The sequence below is a fragment of the Bufo gargarizans genome, chromosome 2, assembly GCF_014858855.1.
Source record: "Bufo gargarizans isolate SCDJY-AF-19 chromosome 2, ASM1485885v1, whole genome shotgun sequence".
NCBI lineage: Eukaryota > Metazoa > Chordata > Amphibia > Anura > Bufonidae > Bufo > Bufo gargarizans.
Window position 1 is genome coordinate 463,841,158 of NC_058081.1, and position 17,051 is coordinate 463,858,208.

General features: G+C 39.2%; 1 protein-coding gene across 1 annotated transcript in view; it reads right to left on the minus strand.

Moving 5' to 3' along the window:
• The window catches only part of GABRA1 (gamma-aminobutyric acid type A receptor subunit alpha1), a 210,496-nt gene that overhangs the window by 23,089 nt on the left and 170,356 nt on the right, over window positions 1-17,051 (minus strand). The window contains 1 exon segment of the mRNA XM_044277434.1: window positions 2,848-3,000. Within this exon segment, the coding sequence (XP_044133369.1) occupies window positions 2,848-3,000 (153 nt within the window).

Below are 17,051 nucleotides of genomic sequence, written 5' to 3' on the forward strand. Positions count from 1 at the left end.
GCAATTGTGACAGCTTAAAATTATAAAACCAGGTGACAGATTTCCTTTAAATTTCTGCACCCTCACGGCTTTGAAGTCCAGGAAGTGGTCCTATCAGTGATTGACAGCTTTCCCTCTATGACTATGTACACAGATATAGCTGTCAATCACTGATATGACCGCCTCCTTGACTTCAAAGACCAAACTAAGCAAGAATTTACATGAATAAATTATAAGTTTTACAGAATCTTTTCTCATAAAACTATATTTCCATCTTCTCAGCTTCTCCAGCTCTATAACATGCTACCTGCATCAAAAATACCATGTTGAATGTGATAGGTTCCCTTTAAAAAAATTGAATATTTAAATAGATTGGGTTGTGGTAGATGTGGCAACACCAATTATGGCTGCCATGCCAAGAACTTTATCCCAGTGTCTAACTTCTCAGATGCCACAGTCACTAATCACCACAGCATTTTAGGAGTTCAACTGCTGGCATTATCTCTGAACAATGAAATTGCGGATCTGCAAAAAAAAAAAAAAAAAAAACATCCGTATGCCATTCATTTTTTTGGGCAGGTCCATTGTAACAAAACGGACAAGAATAGGGCATGTTCTATTTTTTTTGTGGGGCTACAGAACGTACATACTGATGCGGACCGCACACGGTGAAGTAGAATTGGCTTAGTTGCCCATAGCAACCAATCAGATTCCACCTTTTAATTTTCAAAGCTCCTTTGGAAAATGAAAGATGGAATCTGATTGGTTGCTATGGGTTACTAAGCTAGTTCACTGTGGGGATCGGTAAATATGGCTCTCTTTCAGTTAAGTGTTCTAAATTTGAATTCCTTCCAATTGATTTTACAGTAGGGACTCAGAGGACAATGAGGACATTAAGATACTAATATGTCATGTTTGTAGCTATTGAAAGATGTAGCCTGGTTTTGTGATATTGGGGGACAATACAGTATTTATAATTTCTGTGGTGTAATTAGGGATGTGACCAGTATAGGTAATGTGAAGATCTACATATAACCATGCGACTGGCACCATATAGAATACTGATCTGTGAGCATTCAGATTACTAAGCAACCTTGGATTGCAGTGACGATTGTCATTTGTCACTTTGGGGGGATTAAATTATTATATGTACTGTATCATTTAATTGCTTAAGGTTTTACCTTTTAATGAACATGGATTGTGTAAATGCTGTACCACAGACTTTAAAGCAGAACATCCACCTATTTTGGAACATGTTCTACACTTCACATATCTCATGGTTACCTTGACAACTGTAGATATTAATATATTACATCTACTGCAGTGTTTTCATGACACCGTTCTTTATAAAAATTGCATGAACATACTGATGACCACAAGTATCACTTAACAAGCAATGTGTTTTGGCATTTAATAGGATTTTTAGAAACCTGTTATTTATTCCCTAGGGAAATGTCAAATGCACAAATACCATTATAATAAGTATACAGTATATTCTGCTGAATAGCAAAACTGCTTGTACAGCTTCTACATTTAAAGAAGATCAGTCAACATATTGTTTTGTGGAAAAAGATTTAGTAAAATGTGTAATGTATACATTTATGTCTCTGCTTTTTGTAACTTAAGACCACCCCCATAAACAGCTCTCAGTACACGGGCCGGGGTTATCAGTGATTGATAGCATTTTCTGTATATGTTTACACACAGATAGCTGCTTGGCTAATGAGCTAATCAGCTCTTCTATATGCTGGTCCCTTTGTATAACCTTGTCTGAACAGTAGGTCCTTCTAGCTTGCTAGATTCTGTGAATGAGCTATAACCTGTTTGCCCATGCACACACTTCTGCCTTATTCCTGGATTCTAACACTTGCTATTTGACCTGACCCATGCCTGTTCCTCGAACTGACTCTCAGCTGCCTGCTCTGACCTCCGCACTGATTTACTAACTCTCCCTCTTCTGAACTCTACCTGTTTCCTGACTATGAGTATTGCCTGATCTCCTGCTGCTTCATTCCAGCGTCTTTGAGCTTGCATATCAGCAGCCAACCACTTTGGTTGGTTGGCACAGTGGGTCCACATGTATTATCCATAGCAACCTAATATATTTGGCTTGTCAGTCATCCAGCATTGTGAAGTTATCTATTCATTTAAATGCTGCTGGGATACTAGTATAATGGTAACTTGTAAAAATAACGCCCTGAAGCATTGTGCATGAGAGATAGTTCCAAACATGGATAGGTTAAGAATAACAACAAATCAGGCTGCTGCTGTCATTTTCTGAAATGTGCTAGAAATGAGGGCTTCTAATTGAAAGGTTGCTATATGCAATGCTTTCACTTTCCTTGTACAAGTTCTTACAAATATTATGCATCATATTCTGAGTCCTAGTTTACACTACAGGGTTTTACTGCAAGGTCTGGAAATTATAAACAATAGTCAAAGAACATTCGAGGAAAAACAAATCTATATTTTGGAAAACATCACCTATGGAAAGCAACTCCCCAACATAACACAGCACATAATGATGCACCACACTGTGATAGACCACGCTGGAGTGTCCCTAGAAAGAAGTTTCAAATGGGGGTAACTGTGCATAAAGCCCAACACATGTATATACAACTTAGTGCACATAGACCCCATTATACATCTAATAGAGTGCACGTACATATTCTATAGAGTATTCCATACTCTTTTCCATACAGAGTGATTGTGTATACTCAGCCACTGATACTGCAGATTGGGAGAAGCAAGTCCCCATGATTAAAATCTGTTGTAATAGAACCATTAGGTGGCAAAAAATCTTTTGTAATGAGTTCAGAAATTTTTTCTATACGGCTTGGATTAAAATTCTTACAATAAAACACTTACCAAATACAGTTCTTGCAGGAACAGACTCTCTGTTGAGCCAAAATGATACTTGAGACAGTATGACTGTCATAATGCAGGGTAAATAAGTTTGAATTACAAAGTAGCCAATTTTTCTTTTTAAGTGGAAATGAGTCGTCATCACAACATATTCACCTGGAAAAGAAAATACAATTAGAATGTTTGACTCAAAGATTGGAACTGAAGCATGTGGTATATAATAATTGTCTACCCTACATTGCATTGCTCACTACACAGTTCCAATTGACACCAACACAAAAACGGTGTTGTGGGAGATATAGCCGTGAGAGTTACTATTTCTCTTTGGGGAGAGCATCCAGTAGGTGTAAGAAGTAATAGGCCATGTAAAACTCCCCTGGGGAAAGGGTATGCCCTTTAGACATTAGGTTTATAGCTAATTCAGTACCTCTGCAGATGGCTGTTTTGTGGTAATTTTGGGGTCAGTGCAGAGGAGAGAGAAGTAGCTTAACTGAGTGAAAGGCTTTTGTCAGGATTTAGGGGGTACTAGTTACCCAGTGATCCAGGGGTTACTATTTTTTCCAGTGCTTACTTGGGATAAAGGTATGCAAATTAACTCTCTTTCTAAAAAATAAAAGAAAGTGGTGCCTCTAGTGTCACCAATTGGATGATATAAGTCAATGTTTGATCTTTCAAACAGGCTTTATGACATAACTTTGGATCAAAGGTAATCTAGTACCTCATCAGCAGACAGCTGTTTCAGAGTGATTGTCCCTCATCAATGCAGAGGATAGAAAACTGACTTAACTGAGTGAAAAGCCTTTGTTGAAATGCAGGAGACATTATTTCTCAATTTATGGGTAACTGAAAACCACCTAAAAAAAAATACATTTCGAGTAAAAAGGATCATGATGTAAATTCTCCAGTGCTGTTTGTAAAAAAAAACAAAAAACTGAAATCCAATATTTAAAATTCTGTATTTGTCATCTGGAATTTTGTACATAAAAGAATATTTTTGCTCTAGAAAAAATAAATTATGAAAATACGTTTTTGAACTAAGATGACAGATAAAAGAGTACTCAATTCTCTCTTAAGAGAATATGAATTTGCCTAAAAAAGCATGTCTAGACATTGCTGGTAGATTATGCACAGAGCATTTCAAATACATTATTTTACTTCCAGCCTAGAACGATAATGACATTTATGCTCGAATGGCAAGCTAAAAAGATATATGTGACAAAACTCCTAATGCACCTGCAAATATTCTAGAAATGAGTCCCACATTTTAATTACATGGAGAAGAGAACTATATTGTTAAATGGCTTTTAGAAATTGTCTTGCTGTGCTGAGTCATGGGTTGGATGAAAGCACCACACAAATTGAAAAAATATTTGATTTCTAAAAATTAGTGAATCAGAATGTAGAATGATGGCCAGAGTTTGTTAGTTATTATTATTGTTATTATTATTATTATTTTTATTTTTTATTTAGGTTACGCTCCCAAGTAGATGTTGAGGTACTGTTAAAACTGCATGAGGAAAAAACTGATCAATTTTTGCTGCAGTTGTGGTTTTTTTTTAGGTAAAATGTGCTAAATAATTATTTTTCACCTATAAAAGATTCAAACATATTAAAACCCATGCAAAACTGCATGTGTTTTCTGCAATTCTAATGCAGAATTAAAGCTGTTTTATATTACTTAGATACAGGGGCGTAGATAAAGGCTCATGGGCCCTGATGCAAGAGTTTAGCTTGGGCCCCCCTCCCTCATTGCTTCGTGGCCAGGGGCAGGGAAGCACATTGCCTTCCTGCTGCCTGAGGCAAAAATTGAAACTGCACCCCTCACCATGCCAAAGTTCTTGACCTAACACGTTTCTTCCATCCAGAGGTATAACTTAACCAGCATTTACCTTCTATAAAACAGGTGTCTTCTCATGTGGTACAAGGGTCTTTGGGGCCCCTCAGGCTCCTGGGCCCGGTAGCGACTGCTACCTCTGCACCCCCTATAGCTACGCCCCTGCTAGATACTGATGATCTATCATTAGAACAGATCTTCAATATCAGATTGGTGAGGCTACTGGGTGTCAGACTCCCACAATCACCTGTTTCACACAGCCGCCGGCAGCACCAGAATCTATACAGTGGATGTAAGGCTCCGTACACAATATACTTTTCAGTGCTAGCGTACTGCTGCTCACCTCCCTTTCATTTGAATGTCAGCTTACTTGTAGTACCCTGTCAAGACCACTGCACAGACAATGTGACCTTATGTTTCCTGCTAAGGCCTCATGCACACGACCGTTGTGTGCATCCGTGGCCGTTGTGCCGTTTTCCGTTTTTTTTCGCGGACCCATTGACTTTCAATGGGTCCGTGGAAAAATCGGAAAATGCACCGTTTTGCAGCCGAGGCCGTGATCCGTGTATCCTGTCCGTCAAAAAAATATGACCTGTCCTATTTTTTTGACGGACAACGGTTCACGGACCCATTCAAGTCAATGGGTCCGTGAAAGAACACGGATGCACACAAGATTGGCATCCGTGTCCGTGATCCGTGGCCGTAGGTTGCTTTCATCCAGACGGATCCGAAGTTCTGTCTGCATAAAAGCTTTTTCTGATCTAAGTTTTCACTTCGTGAAAACTCATTTCCGACAGTATATTCTAACACAGAAGCGTTCCCATGGTGATGGGGACGCTTCTAGTTAGAATACACTGCAAACTTTGTACAAGACTGCCCCCTGCTGCCTGGCAGCACCCGATCTCTTACAGGGGGATATGATAGCACAATTAACCCCTTCAGGTGCGGCACCTAAAGGGGTTAATTGTACTATCATATTCCCCTGTAAGAGATCAGGGCTGCCAGGCAGCAGGGGGCAGACCCCCCCCCTCCCCAGTTTGAATATCGTTGGTGGCACAGTGTGCCCCCACCATCGCCCCCCTCCCTCCCTCTATTGTATTAAATCGTTGGTGGCACAGTGTGCCAACCACCTTTGGCCCCCCTCCCTCCCTCTATTGTATTAAATCGTTGGTGGCACAGTGTGCCAACCACCATCGGCCCCCCTCCCTCTATTGTATTAAATCGTTGGTGGCACAGTGTGCCAACCACCATCGCCCCCCCTCCCTCTATAGCAGTAACATTGGTGGCAGTGTGCGGTCTCAACAGTAGAAGATTCATACTTACCTGCTTGCTGCTGCGATGTCTGTGAACGGCCGGGAGCTCCTCCTACTGGTAAGTGACAGTTCTTTAGCAATGCGCCGCACAGACCTTTCACTTACCAGTAGGAGGAGCTCCCGGCCGGACACAGACATCGCAGCAGCAAGCAGGTAAGTATGAATCTTCTACTGTTGAGACCGCACACTGCCACCAATGTTACTGCTATAGAGGGAGGGGGGGGCGATGGTGGTTGGCACACTGTGCCACCAACGATTTAATACAATAGAGGAAGGGAGGGAGGGGGGCCGATGGTGGTTGGCACACTGTGCCACCAACGATTTAATACAATAGAGGGAGGGAGGGGGGGCCGATGGTGGTTGGCACACTGTGCCAACAACGATTTAATACAATAGAGGGAGGGAGGGGGGCCGATGGTGGTTGGCACACTGTGCCACCAACAATTTAATACAATAGAGGGAGGGAGGGGGGGGCGATGGTGGGGGCACACTGTGCCACCAACGATATTCAAACTGGGGAGGGGGGGGGGGCTGCCCCCTGCTGCCTGGCAGCCCTGATCTCTTACAGGGGAATATGATAGTACAATTAACCCCTTTAGGTGCCACACCTAAAGGGGTTAATTGTGCTATCATATCCCCCAGTAAGAGATCGGGTGCTGCCAGGCAGCAGGGGGCAGTCTTGTACAAAGTTTGTAGTGTATTCTAACCTGAAGCGTCCCCATCACCATGGGAACGCCTCTGTGTTAGAATATACTGTCGGATCTGAGGTTCACGAAGTAGCTCATATCCAACAGTATATTCTAACATAGAGGCGTTCCCATGGTGATAGGGACGCTTCAAGTTAAAATATACCATCGGATTGGAGAAAACTCCAATCCGATGGTATAAAAGAACTCCAGACTTTACATTGAAAGTCAATGGGGACGGATCCGTTTGAAATGGCACCATATTGTGTCAACATCAAACGGATCCGTCCCCATTGACTTGCATTGTAATTCAGGACGGATCCGTTTGGCTCCGCACGGCCAGGCGGACACCAAAACGACTTTTTTTTCATGTCCGTGGATCCTCCAAAAATCAAGGAAGACCCACGGACGAAAAAACGGTCACGGATCACGGACCCACGGACCCCGTTTTTGCGGACCGTGAAAAAAAACTGTCGTGTGCATGAGGCCTAAGGGTCCATGCACACATCCGCAAAATGGGTCTGCATCCGTTCGAACAGGTGTGGACCCATTCATTTTCAATGGGGACGTAATGTGCTGTCCGCATTTGCGGATCCACACTTCTGTTCCGCAAAAAAATAGAACATGTCCTATTCTTGTCCACAATTGCGGAAAAGAAGGGCATTTTCTATGAAAGTGCCGGCAATGTGCGGTCCCAAAAATGCGGAACGCACATTGCCGGTGTCCGTGTTTTGCAGATCCGCAAAACACATACGGACGTGTGAATGGACCCTTAAGGACAGGGAAACCTGTCACCATGAAAATGCTATGTAATCTGCTGGCATTATATTATAGAGCAAAAGGGGCTGAGCAGATTGATACACACAGTGGCATGCAAAAGGAATAAAGTTAAAGATATTCCATTCCCTTTATATTTTAAACGAAAACTATTTATTTTCATTTTTTATGTTTTCAAAATAACAAAAAAGGAAAAGGACCCAAAGCAATACTTTGGGCACCTTTCATGGTTAGTACTTAGTAGCAACCTCTTTGGCAAATATCATAGCTTGTAAACCCTTTTTGTAGCCAGCCAAGAGTCTTTCAATTGTTGTTTGAGGGATTTTCATCCATTCTGCCTAGTAAAAGTCTTCTAGTTCTGTGAGATTCCTGGGTTGTTTTGCATGGACTGCTCTTTTGAGGTCTATCCACAGATTTCCAATGATTTTCGGATCAGGGGACTGTGAGGGCCAAGGTAAAACCTTCAGCTTGTACCTTTTGATGTAGTCTATTGTGGAATTTGTGGTGTGTTTAAGATCATTATCCATTTGTAGAAGCCATCCTCTTTTCAACTTCAGTTGTTTTCACAGTTGGTCTTATCTTTGCTTTAGAATTAGATGGAATTTTATTGAATCCATTCTTCCCTCTACCCATGATATGTTCAATGTGCCATTGGCTGCAACATAGCATGCTTAATGCCTGGAGAGGCGTTCTTTCATGAAATTGTGTGCCCTTATTTCTCCAAACATAGCTTTGCTCATTGTGGCCAAATAGTTCTATGGACTTATTTCCAAAATGTATCAGGCTTGTTTATTAGTTTTTTTGCAAACTTCTGAGACTCTTGTAAAGATGCAGGAGGGGTTTTCTTCTGATGACTCTTCCATGACGACCATACTTGTGCAGCTTTCGCTGACTAGTAGAACACTGTATCCAGAGTCTGCTAAATATCCCTGAAGGTCTATTGCAGTAAAGTGGGAATTCTGATTTGCCTTTCTAGCAATCGTACGAGAAGCTTTTTTTTTTTACCTCTGCTGTTCCTGTTAACTATCAATTTTTAATTACATTTCGAACTGAGGAAATGGCCACCTGAAAACACTTTGCTATCTTCTTGCAGCCTTCTGCTTTGTCGGCATCAACCATTTAAAGCAGCTGCTTATAAGAACCCATGGCTGTTTTTTTTTTTAGAAGGTTACAGGAGTCTGAGTTAATGATTGTGAGCAAGCCTTAACGCTAACAGGCTATTTACTGTCTAAGACCTTGGTCAAAGTTATCTCAGTGCTCAAATCTCATTGGATTCCCAAACTTTTGCATGCTAGTCCTTTTTTCACTCAAAAATAGTTAAAAAAAATAAAACTAAATAATACACTGATATTGCTTAAAATGTTGGAAAGTGTGTTATATCTTTAAATGTATGTCTTTTGGAGAGCCTTTCATCTTCAACTTGCTTAGCTGTTCACTGTAACAGTAATTTTGACCAGGGGTGGTCAAATGGTTGCACTGTAGATTTGTGGGAAAATATTCAGTGAAATCTGTATTCTATAAAGTACATTTAAATTCCTGTTCATTCTGGGCTTTGAAGTCAAGGAGACAGCGCTATCAATGATTCTATGACTGTGCATACAGATTCTTGTCTGTCACTCATAGAACCATCTCCTTGACTTCAAAACTTAAAATGAGCAGGCACTTAAATGAATAAATTACAAATAATACATATTTTCCCACAAAATGATCTATCAAAATAATATAGTCACTCATTTAAAAAAAATATATAGTTTGGAATAATGGTAGGAAAAATGTGTACAAAATGTTCTAACATTTATATCATATACAGTACCAAGGAGACTGGTATATAACCTTTCACGACCATTTTTCACCATCCTAACCAAGCTTAATTGTGCAAGTCTGGCATATGTAAATTTATGTGGTAATACTTATCTTTTACTTATCTAATCAATTCTGAGAATTTGGCTAGATATAGCTTTATTTCTAAATTTTTTTTAAAATGTGGAAAAATTAAGACCGATAGTGATGCCTCACAAAATAGTTATTAGCATTCACAATACAGTATGTCTATTTTATTTTAGAATTACTTTGTAAATGTTATATGATGCTAGAAGGCTTAGAATTTAACAAGCAATAAAAAAAAAATCCAAAACAAACATTTTTAAGAACCATTTCATTTCTGAAATGACTTTGAGGGCTTACATAATAGAAACTATACGTAAATGACCACATTTTAGAAACTACATCTCTCAAATGATTTAAAACTACATTTAGAAACTTTGTTAACCCTTTTGTATTCCACAGAAATTAAAGCAAAAAGGAGTTAAAAAAAAAAATATATATATATATATATATATATATATATATATATATATATATTTTGTGCCCAGTGTGTGCGAGTGTGAAAAGTAAACATTATTATTATTATTATTATTATTATTATTATTCTGTGTTTCTTGGTTTTACAAATATCCTATATATGACACAATATTTTGCCTGGACATACAGCAGAGCTTAGAAGTGATAGCACCATGTACATTGTTCTGTAAACTGTAGAGGCTTTGGGGAGAAATAATAAATGGAACCTCTGAGAAGTGATCCCATTTTGCAAGATACACCATATCAAGATATTTATTATGGGCTGGAATAACTACATAGTGTCCTCACCTGAAGTCTTGTGTGAGGGCTCATTTTGTACTGTATTGAAACGGTCTATTTCACACCGACAGTTCACCTACAGTATGAGATCCAGCCTGTGGCATGCTTCCATAGCTAGAAGGGCTGGAGGCATGTGTAAAGCGTATGACTGACATTGAAACCATCAGCACCCTGTGATCACATTGAGGGGAGCCATTGAGTTAAGAGAAGGAACACCATCCCTTTGTATACCCCTTAGATATAGCAGTCAGAATTAATTACAGCATCTAAGAGGTTAATCCGCCAATATCAGAGTTTTTACTCATGTCAGTGGTTACAGCAGGGGCCTGACTAGGAGTAACAGCTAGCAATGTTCCCTCTAAGCCTTTGCAGTTGTTAAGCAGAGCAGTTCAGCAGCTGGGCAATACATTGTGAAAAGTGGGCAATCTGTTATTAAAGGTGCATTCTCATGTAGCAACTACAGGGTACACTTACATTACTGTGTGACCTATAGAGGCATAGCTCAGAGGGAATACTGTCAGCCAGGCCCTTTTCCTTGATCAGGCAAGTACAGCTCTTGTCTTTTCCCACTCAGTTCTCTGTAATCGAACTACATTCATCATCAAATCCCTTACTGCTGTGCTATACATGTATGGAGCATATTCGGAATGGACTAACCTCTTAAGGACACAGGGCGTACAGGTACACCCTGATGTCCTGGTACTTAAGGACACCGGGCGTACCTGTCTGCCCTGTGTATTTCCGATCACCACAGCGCTGCGGGCGGTGATCGGAACAAGGTGCCTGCTCAAATCATTGAGCAGGCACCTTGGGTCAATGCCAAGGGGGGTTCTGTGGCCCCCCCTGTATTGGCTATCGCAGCAGATTAACTCCTTCTAAGCCGCTACCGCAGCATAGAGGGGTTTGTGTTTGAGGGAGCATATCCAGTCCCCACGCTGCTGTAGCGGGTACTCAATGTCTCAGAAGGCAGCCTAATGCTGTGCAAAGGCTGCCCAGTGCCTTGCATGGCATCAGGACCTGCATTCTACGGGAGCCGAGAAGATCCAGACTCACGCTGGGTCTCCTAGGCAACCTGTTTGTATACTACTCACTGTAGTACACAGACAGGCAATGCATTACTATACAAATGTATTGTAATGCATTTCAGAGGGCATCAGACTCCCAAAAGTGAACATCAGAAATAAAGTAAAGAAAAAAAAAGTTATAAAAAATGTTAATAAAACTAATAAAGTAATAAAATTATTAAAGTAAAAAAAGAAAAAAAAATGCCCCTTATAATAAAAAACAGAAAAACACATATATTAGGTATCGCTGCATCCATAATGACCGGCTCTAAAAATATATCACATGATCCACCCTGTCCGATAAATACCATAAAAAAAGAAATAAAATTAAACAGTGTAAAAAAAAAGCAATTTTTGTCATCTTACATCACAAAAAGTGCAACACCAAGTGATCAAAAAGGCCCTATGCCCCCCAAAATAGTACCAATCTGTCACCTCATCCCACAAAAAATTAGCCCCTACCTAAGCCAATCACCCCCAAAAAAACAAAAAAAACTATGGCTCAGAATATGGAGACACTAAAACACGATTTAAAAAAAAAAAAAAAAAAATGAAATAATTGTGTAAAACTTACATAAATAAAAAAGTCACCTTACATCACAAAAAGTGTAATAGCAAGCAATAAAAAAGTCTTACGCACCCCAAAATAGTGACAATCAAGCCATCATCTAATCCCAAAAAAAAAATGAGCTTTGAGAATGTGGCAACACTAAATACATTTTTTTTTTATGCTTCGTTATGTAAAACTTAAACAAATAACCAAAAAAGGTTGTAATATTTGGCATTGTCGTTGCGGGCGTGACAACCTGCTCTATAAAAATACCACATGATCTAACCTGTCAGATGAATGTTGTAAATAGCAAAAAATAAAAACGGTGCCAAAACAGCTATTTATTGTTACCTTGCCTGACAAAAAGGGTAAAATAGAGCAACCCAAATTAATATATACCCTAAAATAGTACCAACAAAACTGCCACCCTATCCTGTAGTTTCCAAAATGGGGTCACTTTTGGGGAGTTTCTACTCTAGGGGTGCATCAGGAGGGCTTTAAATGGGACATGGTGTCAAAAAAACAGTCCAGCAAAATCTGCCTTCCAAAAACTGTATGGCATTCCTTTCCTTCTGCGCCCTGCTGTGTGCCCGTACAGAAGTTTACGACCACATATCGGGTGTTTTTGTAAACTACAGTACCAGGGCCATAAATCTTGAGTTTTTGGGGGGGCTGTTAACCATTGCTTTGTAACTGGAAAAAATTGATTCAATCTGCCCCAAAAAAGTGCAATTTTGAAATGTTATCTCTATTTTCCATTAACTCTTGTGGAACACCAGTTTGTAAAATCAGTTTTGAATACCTTGAGGGGTGTAGTTTGTGAAATGGGGTCATTTTTGGGTGGTTTCTATTATCTAAGCCTCATAAAGTGACTTCAGACCTGAATTGGTCCTGAAAAGTGGTTTTAGGAATTTTCTAAAAAATTTCAAGATTTGCTTCTAAGCCTTGTAATGTCTCCAAAAAATAAAATATCATTCCCAAAATGATCCAAACATGAAGTAGACATATGGGGAATGTAAAATAATAACTATTTTTGGGGGTATTACTATCTATTTTAAAAGTAGAGAAATTTAAATCTGGAAATGTGCAAATTTTTCAAAATTTTTAGTAAATTTTGTATTTTTTATAAATAAAAATGATTTCATGAAGTACAATATGTGACAAAAAAAAAAACAATCTCAGAATGGCCTGGATAAGTAAAAGTGTTTTAAGTTATTCACACATAAAGTGACACTGTGTCAGATTTGCAAAAAATGGCCTGGTCCTTAAGGTGAAATATGTCTTTAAGGGGTTAAAGAGGTTGGCCACTTTCTGGCTACTGTTGATGAATGTATTTATAAGATGATAGTATAGTACTTACTAGCATAGACTCCAATGATATTATGCACTTTTTAAAATATTTTATATGGTATACCCTTTGTTGAGCAATTCTTTTGTGCTATCTGCATGGAGGAAATGTCTTTAAGATGGCTGGTGATGGAAGGTCATGTGATCAGACAAATCTCTCAGTCTCCTGTATACAAATACAATGTTTCTGATATTTGTACTTACACTGTTGGGATTTTAGCTCAAGCACAGTGTATTTGACTGAAGAAAGCTGAGTGACATGACCCTCAATCAGTAATCATCTTATGGGCAGGATCTCTATGCGGGTAGCACAGAAGAGTTCCACACCAAGAGGAGATGGCTTATGAAATATTAAACCGGTGCATAATATCAACAAGGCTAAAATTTGTGAGTACCATATAATCATCTTATATGCACATTGTTTCATCAATAGCTAGAAAGTGGCCAAGCCCTTTAATCTCTTAATGCATAATTCCGTAGATGTACAGCATAAGCATAGTTGAAATGTATAGTGCAAGCTCAGAAGCTGCTCAATACATGCAGCATAGTGCCAACTATATAATGCAGAAGGTACCCACTGGCAGTGTCATGGTTCAGTGATTATGTGGCTACCAGTCATTTAACCCCTCAGATGCCTCTGTCAATAGCGACCGCAGCATCTGTGAGGTTAGACAGAGGGAGAGCTTCCATCTGCCTTGTGTTTGGAGGCCCTAAGGCTTTGACAATCTGTGAAGGTTCCCAGGCCTATCAGGGCTAGCTGCCTATAAGCTGTGTCTGAGGCACAGCTTAGCAGGCAACCTGTCACAATCTAGAACAAGCAGTTATGAAGACTGGGGGCTTAAAGTCACAATAAAATATTTTTAATGGAAAAAAACACAAACATTTCAAAACTTCCAATCACTCCCTTCCTAATTTGCCTTAAAAAATAATTAATAATTTAAAAAAAAATCAAATATTGTTGCGTCCAAAAATGTCAAACCGATTTAAAATATCAAAATAATTTCCTGTGCGGTGAAATACCATAATAAAAAATGCAAAAACTTTGTGGCTTTTGAAAGGTAATAAGGAAAAAAGATGCAAAAACAAAAATTGGCCTGTCCTTTAAGGGTTGAGTAACCTGATTATAAAAAAAAAAAATCTTAGAAAGTAATACTAAATATTCTTAGGACAGACCATCACTGAAGTAAGGAAGGAAGTATTAGGCTACATTCACATGACAGTGAAAAATGGCTGTGTGATGGCCGCTTTATTTTTTTTAGAGCTATCACACAGCCATTTTTCACCACCCGATCATGCTGGGAGGTGCAGTCAACATGCTTGAGCACAGGTCTTTTAGCAGGTCCTTCAGAATCAAGAGAGGGGCAACTGCCTCTGCACGTGCAAGTGGCTGATGTATTTTATTTTTCTGCTAAAAACAAACATTACAGCTGACAACCCCTATGGGAGACATTGAGGGCCACTAAGTCTGATATTGATGCCCACTATAGGGGACATTACTGCTGGGGGCCATTATGGGGGGCATTATTACTATTGGGGCCAGTATAGGGGACATTATTACTGCTGGGGGCCACTATAGGGGACATTACTACTGTGGAGGGCCAGTAGAGGGGACATTATGTATACTGCAGGTGTTAGGATTAAAAAAAAAAAAATCATCAATTTATAACTGTAATTTTTAACGGCCATTAAAACGGATACAAAACGGCCAATAAAACCAGACAGGTGGCCAGAAAATGGATGCACAAATGGTGAAAAATAGGCATCAATATGACTAAAACAGACATATCATGGGAGGTAACAGGACCTCCTTAATTAGTCACATTCCCTCATCCAGCAGATTGACTGCTCAATATTGTTTTATAATTGTCTGCACATGGTAGTATATGCTGTAATCATTGGTAGTGATGGACGAATATCAGCTGGGACGATTCGCAAACGCGATTGCGCAAATGCATTCAAATGTTCGTGAACCACAAGTTCGCAGTGGGCCCCATTCACTTTAATAGCAAGCGAACCTGAAAAACCTTAAGGTCATTATTGCAGGCACCAAATACTTACAAGTGCACAAATCGTCCCACAACATGGACAATGACATACCAGAGCGGGATCAATGGCAAAAATTCCCACAAAAAATATGTATTTTAATCAAGGGCCATTTTTATGTGTCTTAAGGGGAACTGTCAAAAATGTGGCCTGCTGGAGCCTAGAAAAGTTTTATTTTAGGTCACGGTAGTATATGCCCCAAAAATTAAGCATTCACCTGACAGAAAACATCAAGTGATTATGTGGCTGGAGGTATTTTATACGGTCATTGGATATCAATTTTACTGCAGGCCAGTATGATAATAGTTGAAGTTCGATAACACATGATCGTCGCCAACAGTTGTTGAATTCCTCAGAGGTCCCAAACATTAGGCATTTACCAGACAAAAAAGAACAATTAATTATGTGGTGGGAGGTATATTAGAATATTATTCAATATCAATTTTACTGCAGGCCAGTGTAGTACAAACCACCAAACATTAGGCATTCACCAGACAGAAAATAACAATGGATAATATGGCTGGAGGTACATTAGGTGGTCAACGTATTTTACTATTCGCCAGTTAGATTACAGTCCCCAAAAATTATGCATTCAACGTACATAAATGATCAAGTGGTTATGTGGCTGGAGGCATATAAGACGGTCAATGGATATCAATTTTACTGCAGGCCAGTGGACTACAGGCCCCCCAAAAATTGTATTCACTGTACAGAAAAGAACAATTGATAATGTGGCTGGAGGTACATTAGGCAGTCACTGTATAACAATTTTACTGTTGGCCAGTTAGATGACAGGCCCCCAAAATTATGCATGCACCGTACATAAATGATCAAGTGAATTTGCGGCTGGAGGTATATTAGACGGTCAAAGGATATCAATTTTACTGCAGCCCAGTGCAATACAGGCCTGAAACATTAGGCATTCAACAGACAGAAAATTATTTATTTATTCTTAAATAAAGTAATTATGTGGCTTAAGGTATATTAGATGGTCATAAGATATCAATTTTACTGCAGGCCAGTACAAATAGGTGTCAAATACATATGTTTAAAAGAACAACATTTTTTTAATTTGATTAAAAACATGGCTAACAAAATCCCACTTCTTGTAAAAAAAACAAATGATATTGGATAACACACAGTCGTCACAGGATAGAAAAGAACAAGCAATTATGTGGCTGGAGATATATTAGAAGGTCATTCAATATCAATTTTACTGCAGGCCAGTGTGGTACAGGCCCCGTACATTAGGCATTCACCGGACAGAAAATAATAATTCATAATGTGGCTGGAAGTACATTAGGAGGTCACCGTATAACAATTTTACTGTTGGCAAGTTAGATTACAGGACCCAAAAATTATGCATTCAACGTACATAAATGATCAAGTGATTATGTGGCTGGAGGTATATTAGACGGTCATTGGATATCAATTTTACTGTAGGCCAGTACAAATAGATGTCAAATACATATGTTTAAAAGAACAAACAATATAAAATTGGATTATAAACATGGCTAACAAAATCCACTCTCTTTAAAAAAAAATAAATAAATAGAATAATAATAGTTGAAATTCGATAACACGTGGTCGTCGCTGATAGGTGTTGAAATCCTCCGAGGTCCAAAACATTAGACATTTACCGGACAGAAAAAAACAAGTACTTATGTGGCTGGAGGCATATTACAATCTCATTCAATATCAATTTTACTGTAGGCCAGTGTAGTACAGACACCAAACATTAGGCATTCACCAGACAGAAAAGAAAAATTTATTATGTGGCTGGAGGTACATTAGGCAGTCACCGTATAACAATTTTACTGTTGGCCAGTGTAGTATATGCCCCAAACATTAGGCATTCACCGTACAGAAAAGAACAATTCATAATGTGGCTGGAGGTACTTTAGGAGGTCCAGTATAACAATTTTACTGTTGGCCAGTTACATTACAGGACCC